This window comes from Sinohyriopsis cumingii, chromosome 6 (genome assembly GCF_028554795.1).
Source record: "Sinohyriopsis cumingii isolate HCF-2022 chromosome 6, ASM2855479v2, whole genome shotgun sequence".
Classification (NCBI taxonomy): domain Eukaryota; kingdom Metazoa; phylum Mollusca; class Bivalvia; order Unionida; family Unionidae; genus Sinohyriopsis; species Sinohyriopsis cumingii.
Window position 1 is genome coordinate 40481043 of NC_142966.1, and position 11811 is coordinate 40492853.

At 38.9% G+C, this 11811-nt stretch overlaps 1 protein-coding gene across 3 annotated transcripts in view; it reads left to right on the forward strand.

Moving 5' to 3' along the window:
• Positions 1-10832, forward strand: part of LOC149796762 (carbonyl reductase [NADPH] 1-like) — an 84578-nt gene extending 73746 nt beyond the window's left edge. For all 3 annotated transcript variants that reach the window (XM_089961419.1, XM_089961420.1, XM_089961421.1), the window contains one exon: positions 10463-10832. In XM_089961419.1, coding sequence (XP_089817545.1) covers positions 10463-10563 — 101 coding nt within the window. In that variant the 3' untranslated portion in view covers positions 10564-10832. The remainder of the gene's footprint in view (positions 1-10462) is intronic.
• Positions 10833-11811: the final 979 nt, after the last annotated feature.

Here is an 11811-nt window from a genome sequence, read left to right on the forward strand (position 1 = left end):
AACATCCACAACCAGAACCCCATTTTGGGCGGAGACACGCCTCTGACATCCACTAACCCCTCGGACAGCCACAGAACTCTGGAATTATGAGTCACCAAAACCAATTTTACTTAACCTTACCCAGTGACAGTTCCATGGAGGTGTTTCCCAACAACACGTTGTGCTGTTACACGGCCAAATTACCTCAGGCCATCCCCTTAGATCACGAAGCCCATTGGGAAGTGGCTTTGGTAGAAATGATTCACCCGACCCAAGTCCTCAATGTCATTGACGATCAAAGTAAATTTACGGTGGAAGTTTATGACGAACCATTGCAAAAGTGGATGAATGAGAATAACAAATATCCCCATAAAAAACAAAACAAAGTCAATCCAAAGTGGACCGACTATGAGTTGTTCATTCCCTCAGGCTATTATTTTAGTGGTCAACATTTGGTCAGCGTCATAGCCTCCAAGTTTAATGGTGTTTTTGGGGAAGCTTTTAAGACTTTCAAGAACAAAGCTGTCACCCTGGAATACCACAAAACAGCTCGTCGCTTCCTGATGAAATTTCCTGAGGAAAAAATCATGGGTTTCAATTTCAATGATGAATTGTTTGACATGTTGGGTGGTGACATAAAGATGAGGAAGAAAGTAGAACAAACACTAAAACAAAAAACCGTCATTTACAGCAACGAGTCTTTTAGCCAGTATTTTCGTACCCCGGTAGAACTGAACCAAGGACTGAATTTGATCTTTGTGTATTCCGATGTGGTGGAATACAACGTGGTGGGACACACCTCCGTACCGTTACTGCGTGTCATTCCTTTCAAAGTGGACTCTGCCACAATCGCTGACGAGGAAGGTGGAAACACTTACCACGTCCACCGCGAATTTGTCCATCCTCACTATTTGCCGGTCAGCAAGTCGTATTTGGACACGGTCAACATTACTATAAAAGGAGATTTGGGACAAAATATTCCATTCACCAAAGGAAAAGTCACGGTGAAACTCCATTTTCGAAAACGGTTCTTTCACGACTCGTAAGTAAGTAAGTCATGTATCCAGTGTACCGAGGGGTTGCTCGACAGCGAGGACACGGTTTAGGAGACATGTTAAAATCGGCCTTTCGTTCGGTGGCTCCAGTCTTGAAACCGATGGTGACACGAGGATTGCACGCCTTGAAAGATGCGGCACTGACACAAGGCAAAGAATTTCTCCAAAATGTCATCATCGACAAACAAAACCCTAAAGAAGCCTTCATGAGGGCAGGCAAAAATGTCTTGCTGCAAACGGGCAAAGACATTTTAGGCCGACGAGACACACCTATAAATGCCCTGCACGCTACCGAGTCAAGCATTCAGCAAGGACAAGGCAGAAAGAGACGAAGAAGAAGAAAACACCCTTTCACCAGACTTCAAGCGAGAAAGGCCAAAAAAAGAAGAACCGTTCGAGACTTAGACGTTTTCGATTATTGAAACACAGAAAAAATGATGCACCGAGAGTCTTGCGCCTGTTCCAAGACGGAACTGGATCTGTTTGCCATGCCCCCCACCATGATGACGATGCAAGAATCCCAATGGGTGGAATTTCTTCCTATCTCCTCTTTGACCGATTCTGCTCCCATCGAGTTCGAAATCAAAGGACAACCCGAAGATTACATCGATCTAAATAGCAGTTACCTGTACTTGAAAGTCAAAGTAACCGAAGCGAACAACGATAACCTAGAAAATGCTGATGTAGTAGCTCCCGTCAACAATTTCATGCATTCCTTGTTCAGCGAAGTGGACTTGTACTTGAATAACAAACTGGTCAGCAGCAGCATGGATACTTACCCTTATCGAGCGTACCTGGAAAATCTCTTGACGTATGGAAAAAACGCCAAGGACAGTCATCTGGATGCTTGCGTGGTATGGAAACCTGACCAAGCGACTAGGTTCAACAAAGTTACAATTGTTGCTGGGGAGGATCCAAATACAACGGGATTTGTAGAACGACGAAAGAAAATTCATCAAAGTCGTAGTTTAGAACTGATGGATCGCTTGCATTTGGACATGTGGTTACAAGAAAAGTATTTGCTGAACGGAGTGGATATCCGCTTGAGACTGAATCGCAGCAGTGCCGCTTTCCATTTGATGGCTGCTCATGATGCCACTTTCAAAACCAAAATCCTAGAAGCCAGACTCTACGTGCGTCGTGTGGAAGTGTTACCTAAAGTAGGTAACGACATCAGTCAAACATTGAGCAGAACAACCGCCAAGTATCCGATCCGACGTGTGGAAGTGAAAACGTTCACCATTGCCTCTGGACTCCGATCCATGATCCAAGATCATCTGTTCCAAGGACAGTTACCCAAACGTTTGATTGTTGGTATCGTCAAGAATTCAGCCTTCAACGGAGCCTACAATGAAAATCCTTTCAACTTTCATCATTACAATGTGTCCAAGATTGAAGTCAGTCACGACGGCAAGACCTTGTATACCCGGCCTTTAGAACCTAAGTTTGGTGACGAGAATTATTTGAGGTCGTACTTGTCCCTGTACGAAGCTACCGGACAGTTAGGAACCAACACCAGTCACGGCATTACGTACGACGATTATGCAGGAGGCTACGCTTTGTGGGCTTTCGATTTCACTCCAGACCAAGGCAGCGACGAGGGACATTTCCACCCTATAAAATCAAGCCAGATTCGTGTGGAACTTCAGTTTACTACAAATCTAACAGAGACGGTGAACGTCCTCCTGTATGCAGAATTCGATAATACCATAGAAATCAACAGTTTGAGAGAAGTCATTCTAGATTATTAGAAAGCCATGGAAGACTGTTATCCCTCTTTACCTAGTGGAGAAACTTTGGAGATGAAATGTGAGGAGACCGTGGAAAAAGAAGAATCTCAAGACAAAGACGAAGAAGATATCATAATGAAGTCGAGATGGCCAGAACAAGAAGCCCATTTAGTCTGCTGTTTTGCCAAACACTTGGTCGACAAAATGACGGAATTGATCAAGAAAAATTGCTATGGATGTCAAAACGATCATCCCAGTCAAATTCAACACGATAAATGCCTGATGTTGAGTCAAGAAGAAAAATTGGACGAGTATCTGGACGAGGCTTGGAGTCTCATCTCGAACAAATACGTGTTGCACCAGTGGTATAAAGACTTGCGTGAACATTCTTGTCCACCATTAACCACTCAAGAGATCCATCGTATCGAAGCTCTCCTGAATCAGAGTGAGGAAACAGAACGAATAACCGTTTATTCGTCAGACATTTTCAAGCAAAAAGTCAGGATCGAATTGACGACTTATTATTACCTGTGAAGAAGAAGAAAACAAACAAAACAATGGATACCTGGGAACTTTATTACCTTTTGAACCACAGTTCGTATACGTCTTCTTGGAATCCCGTCGTCTGTGCTAAAGATGAACTCCCTCATCGCAAACCTAAAGACCATCAAGCTTACGTGATCAACACGGACGACAGTCATCTCCCAGGAACCCACTGGGTAGCCGTCTACTTTCCTCAAGAAGGATGTGTGGAATATTTCGATTCGTATGGATTGAACCCTTTGGAAGACGATATCATCGACTTTATGAGAAGAAATGCTCAAACCACCCGATTCAATAATGTGAAATTACAAGGCACAGATTCCTTGGTGTGTGGACAGTACTGTGTGTATTTTCTGCATCATCGCAACCTGGGCTATTCCTTAGAACATTTAGTGACTCATTTCGATCCTCGTTCTTCTGCTAGAAACGATGTGAAAGTAGATCGATGGTTTTGTGACCATTATGCTTATCTTTTGTCTCAAGCTAGGAAACGTAGTGTCCATCAATGGCCTAATGATTTCCAACAGTGGAAATCACAATTTCATTCACAACGTTGTCAGCCCTGTTTAAAGTAGTTAGTAATTGAAGAAAAAAATGTTTGATGTTATCATGTTGGATTATTGTTAGAGTTGTTGTTAGTTAGTGTTAAGTGATTTATGAATAAAAAATGTTGTGTTTTGAAAAAAATGCCTTTGTGGTTTGTTTAGCTATAAGAATGTTGGATTGATGCTCTTTCATTTCTTACTATCCCTCTCATGAACGTTGCGGCTCGAAAACCGTGTGGGGGGATGTTTTCCTTCACGTACGCGCTTTAACTTTAAGAACCGGGTTGTTCCCAGTCTAGCCATCCATTGTTGACTCATCCTCCTAAGAAGATGTGCTCCAAACTAGCTAAGCTCAACGAAGCCTACGTGAATTTGCATAGGGTCAGACACAGTCTGATACCGAAGCCAGAAGAAATAGAGAATGTGAGAATGTTAAAAATCACTGAAGACCTGATAGAAGAGCTCTTCAGAGAAGAAATGAACAGGGAGAAAGAAGAATGGACAGAGAAGTACAGACTTCAGAGACAGCAGCAACAGCAGCAACAACAGCAACAGCAGCAGCAGCAAGCTGACAGAGGCTTTGTCGATTGTCGTATCGACACCAAAGAATTCTTCTTCTCTTTCCGAAGAAGCAGACCTATCGCCAGAAAGTCTATCCTCAGAGGACATCGCATTCTTAGAAACTAAAAAAGAATGCCATAGCAAAACAAAAAACAGCCCTTTTCAGGGCTACCCAATACTCTAGAAAAGAAATAACGATCGATTTGCCAGTGTGTGTAGGTAGAGTAGTGTGAAAATAAAGACTAACTCTTTCTTAAAAAATGTGAGGGTATGTGTTTGTGTGTTAGTGTGATTGTGTTTGTAAGTGATAAAATAGGTTGGTGTGGATAGTAGATTAAAATGATGTTAGTTTTTTTGGCTGTTAGAGGTATATATTTTGGGTTAGATTGGATTGCTTTGTGTATGTGGATAGTCTATTGAAGTGATTTATAAAAATTTTAAAATAGTGATGGGTAGCATAAAAAGTGAGTGAGTGTTTCTTTTAGGTCCGCGTTTTGTTGTTGTTTTTTGGTCATGATCTAGGTAAGATGAATTTTATGTTTTTAGGGGATGTTTTCCTTCACGTCCGCGCTTTCAGTATAAATTGAAACTCGTTCGGCAGTCCAGCTACCCTTGTTGATTGATCAACACCAAAAATGAACACGAGACTGGAGAAACTGTTGGAACTTCATGTGCATCTGGAATATGCCAGGCGCATATTAAATGAACTGGCCGCTGAAGCCATTGTCGAGGAGGGAAGGATAAGAGAGGAGGAAAGAAGAAAAAAAGAAGAGGAGGAGAGAAGATATAAAGAAGAGGAGGAGGAAAAGGAGAGAAGAAAAAATTTCAGAATCCCAGAGAGTGAAAATTGGGATTCTGAAGCGACATATCCTGCCTCTGCTCTCTCCCCCGAAAAGGTAAAAAGTAACTGGGGGATAAGATGTGTATGTGGCGCCAGGCCTGGAAGGTGCCACCATTAACCAGGTGTCCATGAAGTTCCAAACAAAACAGCCCTTTTCAGGGCTACCCAATACTCTAGAAAAGAAATAACTATTAATTTGCCAATGTGTGTAGGTAGAGTAGTGTGAATATAAACACTAACTCTTTATTAATAGTGGAAGTGTATGTGTTTGTGTGTTAGTGTGCTTGTAAATGCTGAAGTAAGTTTGTGTGAATAGTAGATTATGGATTTATTTATTGATTCTTAGCGTATGTAGAGAGTATAGTTAGGGTTATATTATATGAAATGAGAAAGTAGGGGGATGTTTTCGTTCACGTTCGCGCGTTGTTGGGTCATGATCTAGGTAAGATCCATTTTATGTTTTAGGGGGATGTTTTCCTTCACGTCCGCGCTTTTCGTTTAAGAACCCACAGTATTAGTTGTTCAAACCATTCTGCAAAGAATAAAAAGAAGATGGCGTCAAACCAAATGGACAAAATACAAACCTTGCAAGACGTTTTAGACAACTTAGGAATAATGGAACAGATGCTAATAAGACTCTTTGAAGACCATTATTCCTATAGTCCCCATCGTGTAAAGATGGAAATTAACAATTTAAGAAAAGCAAAGGACAAGATTAGTGGTGTGATGAAGGAAATAAAGGAGGAGAAGGAGGATGAAGAGGAAAAGATAAGAATAAGAACATGGAACGAAAAAATTGAAAAAGAAGAGGAAAATGAGAAGAGGAAGAAAGAAGAGGAGGAAGAGAAGAAAGAAGAGGAGGAGAAAAAAAAGAAGAGAAAGAGTGTTGGAGATAAAATAAGAAGTTGGTGGAGGAAAAGAAGAAATTAGAAGAAGAAGAAAACCCAAAGGCCCTTTTCAGGGCCAGCCATATTTCTCGAAAAGAGATAGCCTTTCCATTGCCTACCCCTTTTTTTTAAATTTTTAAATTTAAAAAAAAATCCCATGTTCCATTCCCTTTGTCCCTAAACAACCCCAAACTCTATTCCCCATGTTAAATTCCCCTTGTACGTAGAGTGGCCCACGATTTATTGCCATGTTAAATTCCCCTTGTACGTAGAGTGGCCCACGATTTTTCGCCATGTTAAATTTCCATTGTACGTAGAGTGATCCAGGGGTCCCTGTAATGCTAATTCCCATTGTACGTAGGGTGGCCCCTTTCACTACTTTCTTATATAGTTGCCGTATCTTTCGAATACAGATCCTTCCAATTCATCCCCTGTTTATATTAGGTCTCTCTTTATTTTGTTTTCATTTCCTTCACATACAGTGCAGTTATCAAAAGTTGTAATTGGTCACACAGGCAGCTTAGGCAGCGGTGATCTTTTTCTTTTTCTCAATCTCATCCTCCACTCAGATTACTCGAAAGGGGCAAATGCAGAATTGTATTTGTTTGTTTGTTTGTTTTTTTTTTTTTTTTTTGTTTTTTTTTTTTGTTTTTTTTTTCATTTTGGAGGGGCATAGGGTGCATAAAGAAGTATGGAAAGAGATATGTGGGACGAAACCCCGAGTGGTGCCCATTAGGCAAAGTCTTCGGAAGCTCCCTCATTTTAAGGGTTCTAAGGGTTTCCAGAACATAATTTGTTAATAACTGTAAAGCAAACTTACTGAAAGAAAAAACCTGGTTGTTTCGCTTTCAATCTTTTGGGGGAACAAGCGCAGCTCCCCACCCCACCCCACCCCACACCAGCCATAGGCTCTTAGTGCATCTTAAGATATGACATAAATTGCAAAGAAGTACAGGTAGTACTTAGAAAGCTACAGTTCTAATAATAACACATACTCGTGGTGCAACATCGGGATCTGGTACATTTGGAGTAATATATAGCTACTAAGTACAAGAACAAGTGTACGCTGTTCGCATTCATTTGTGATACACATTTCAATAAAAGTAAGAAAAGTAGGTAAAATGGGTCCCAGAAAGCAAAGAAACTAAAATATGTTATATCAAAATACCATTCAAGACTTTAATAAATTTCGGTTATGTGGTCTGCATTCAATACTGAATATTTGTGGGGAACCAGTTTTCGTGGATTTAGATGTTGCCCCAAAGCATAAATTTAAACACCCAACGAGAAATTAGTGGCATGTGATGAATAAATAGCCATTTATTTTATTGCCATTTATTTTATTACTGAAATATTCCTTCAGATTAAAAAAGTTTTTTTTTATAAATTAGCTTCGTCATTGTAGTCTCGTAATAACAAAATTAGCTTTACACGTGTTTGTTTTGCTTTAACCATTTGAAAAAGGAATTATAAAGTATTTTATTTTGTTTCAATTGACATGTATATAGACAGTATCCCGTAGTTGCAATGTTCACTGACTGCCTTCAATAGATACATTATGAGGATAGCGAGAAACGAGAAAACGTTCAAGCTATTTTGACACTAGCATTACTGAAAATGAATGAAAGAATACTGCAAACGAGATCAATATATGAAAATTTCATTTAATATTTATTCAGCTCGATTCTTCATTCAAGTGAAACTGTTATCGAAAATATTAAATCCTCATGAAAATACATCTCATTTTATTCATGCATTCTTAACCCCAGTGGAAAAAAAAAAGTACTAAAACTATTGCCTGAAGCACGATTACTAATTAAACATTGTAACAAGATAAACCGGGTTGGAGTCAGATGATATAATGCAGACGCTATGAATGATAACGAAAATACGATGTTTATTTAACAATGATTAAAGGTAGAAAAATCCTACACCTCAAACTCGTGCTCATAAATTCCAACACTGGATTTTAAAACAAAGATGCACACTGAGTTAAATAACTGAACAATAACTTTAATAATAGAACGAAAAATGATACGGCTCCTAACTTGAACGAATTGTAAACTGTACTATAAAACAAACAGTCGACATATGTACCAACAATAATAAATGAAATGAAATCAAAACAAAAATTAAGCACAAAAAGAAACAATAGGTGAATTTCAAAACAAGTACAGGTTTCACTCAGATAGTGATAACTGGTTTTATATAAATAGTAACAATGTTTTACTCAAATGGTGATAACCGATATATTATAAATTGGGACATATATCTTAAGGTTATCAAAATAACCGAGTTCATATATGAACCTGTACCTGACGAGAATCTTACAGAACTAAGTAACATTCTCTAGTCCTATAATTCATGCAACATTATTGTGAATACAATCCTTCTATTCAGATATATGCTGCAGAACGTGAACGCAGACTGTAATAAAATCTAACATTGCATTACACAGTTCGGAACCATAAAAAAAAATGCACAATAAATATTAGAACAATGAAACAGGACAATTCTATCCCATAATAAAGATAGGAAAATATAATTCACACACCTCTACAACCGTAAAGTGGACCGCTTGCTGAAAAGACTTTCCGTAACGGGTAGTTTGAATGTACGATAAGCCTGTTTCTACACTGGTTATGTTGCAATGCGTGGCACGTGCGTTCAAGGTTGTTGTTGTTGTAGGGTTTAACACAATTTTTTCAGCATTAGATAGGCTATACATGATAGATGACGGCCAATATAAATGGTGAAGGAAGAACCCGGGAAAACCCCACAAAGAACCACCGACCCACGAGAAGCTACTGGCAAGCTGTCTCACATGGCAGTGATCCGTAACGGTGAGCGCTTTAGACCTCTCGGCTACTCGGGGCCTCTGCATTCAAGGTAAAATCGGTTTTCCCATCGTAAGCACTTGGCCGTCCACATCGGAATAATGTATGATCGGGATAAACAACCCCAGATAACGCTGTACACAGAAATAAAACCAGAGTACATTATATTCCAAATATTCATGAAACACTGTGTATGTAAACTAATTACAGCAAAATATTGAAACTGTTCCTTTCGTATCCTCATGGCAAGGATGAAGTTGGCGTTGCTTCTTCCCAACACATATATGGTTTCGTCTGAATACCCATTAACTTGTGTGATGGTGGACTGGACCTCATCGTCTATGTCTATGGCGGCTTTTACAAACATCATGGTCCCCTCTGTTACGAGCCAAATTGAACATAGTCGTGGCGATGCCCCGTGATCGAGGCGGACCTCCATCTGGTACATGCCATTGAGGTAGTGTGGAAAGAACGAGTTTAATATGACTTAAGTTTACGTCGAGGGGGTGAGGCCGAGACGCATTGAAAAGCCATATCACGCGTACCCTTTCTCAAGATTCGGAACGAAATAAGCACGAGATTTTGCATTTATTGTATACTCTTATTTTACATTTTCTAATTCTTTTTAAACTTTACATTGTGAATTAAATTAAAAATGAATTGAGATTTATAAAAATTCTATTCAGTGCTACTAAAACTAATGACGTAAACTATGTTAATACATTTTACTGTTCCATAGTTGATTTTGTCGTTATTCAATCCGAATTTCCGTACCAAATTCTCAGATTGTAATTATTTATTGTGTTTCCACAGAGTCCGTGCGTGGATATTCTACAAATCCTACAATATATAAAGTTCGTTGTTTCCACTCACTACACATTGTGACAAATCTCCATAACCTCAGACGATGATGTCACCAGATGATAGTCAGCTTCTCTGCTCTTTTCCAATTACTAGATCATATTAAATTTTTGGTATCATATAAAGGTAATGACGAGTGTGTAGGACTTATGTAACTTCTTCTCTCGTGGAATCCAGGATTTTTCCTGTACAGGCTCATACTTTGTTTCTAGTAGATACAAATATTTTGTATGCATGGTTCTTGTCGTTCATCCAGCAACAGCCAAGGATGCAGAACTAGAATTTGAGTAAATCTCTTCTTTAAATGAGGAAAATTATTCAAGTAGATATTTCGGACTGTGAATACCATTGGTGACATAGTAGACTTATGAAAAGGGTGATCCACTGTATTCTGGGCTGAATAGAAATAGTGCTATCCATTACCGGTCAGGAGAAATGGTCTCGACTGACGCCAAGTAAACCAAGCACGACAGAACGTGCTAGGAGACCTAATATATTTTCATTGTTTTATTTTTTGTTGGTACATTGACTAAATTAATTGATGAATGTGATTAAATTAAGTGCATGGCGTCTAATTGTGCTTAAATTAAGTGCATGACGTCTCTTCCATTTTTTTTTTTCAGGAGCGGAGACGCCATTGTATCTAGCTTTGTTACCTCCAAACGTGATGGGTCCCAGGGGAGAGTTTGTCAAGGATAAGCAAGTTGAACAGTGGCCAGTATAAAGCTGCGCCATTTTATAGCAAAAGAATTTTCTAAACCAGAAGGATCGGAAATAAAATAACACTTATTTTAAAATAAAATGTATCCAGGATGTAGCAGAAAACGTTACGGTGGATTACAACGTTTAGTGGATATAATGCCAATAACACTTCATTATGAAAGTACTTTGTTTTCCTACCTGCTTACAAGGGGAGTGCATAAGTGACACATAAGTGTCACTTTTTCGAAGGTGTTTTTTATTCCGACTTAATGATTAAAACTATTTCCCTTTGCTTGTTTTAACTCTATTTCCCTGTAAATATTTTAACACTATTTCCTTGTAATTGCTTTAACACTTTTTCAATGTAATTGTTTTATGCAGTCATAAAACTCAGGGTACAATCCCCTAAAGGTGTACTAATGACCGCTTGCAAAGTATGTCATGTTGTTAAGGTTGGAGCATTTTATGGCGCCATGAAACCGCTTGTAAAGTGAGTCACGGTGTTAAGGTTGAATCATTTCATGATGCCACGAAAGCGCTTGTAAAGTGGGTCACAGCGTTAAAGTTGAAGCACTTTATGATGCCACGAAAACGCCACGTAATAAAAGATTCGAGATAACCTATCCTTGACAGTTATACCGACACAAAAAAGTAACGGTTGCAACGTCTGGATGTTTCTCTTTTTCCATCGGCGAGATAAGAAAATCCAATTCGTGGGATTACATTCATGGTCTTTCGCGAGGCCATATAGATCAAAACAAAAACAACATAATTCCTAGACTTTATTTGTTTGTCTCAGTGCCATCCCCATCATCATTCAAAGTAAATGAGAATCATCCGAGAATTATCGTGTGAAATCAATTAAGCGAGTGCAGATTTATGGCTGCCAGAACAAAAAATGGCAGCGAAGGAACGAGACGAACTCTGATATTATGCAATTTGGAAACCAAAGTAAAGCGCGTGCTGGCTATAGGAAAATTTAAATGCTATTGAAGATTATAAAGGCCTGCCTAATCCAATCCTTATAAAGTCAAATCAGGATGGATAAGATCTGACCTATTTGTTTGTGATTATTGTTATTTATATTTTCTCGCATTGTGATATTTTCTGCAGGATTGATATTATTTATTACAAACCATTTTGCTGCAGTGTCATTAAGATACGATGATCTTTCTGAATAAGAACGGTTCATTTCATTCTGATGTATGGATTATATACTAGTATGTGCATCGTGAGTCTTATTTACTATGTATTCTAGTTTACCAGTATA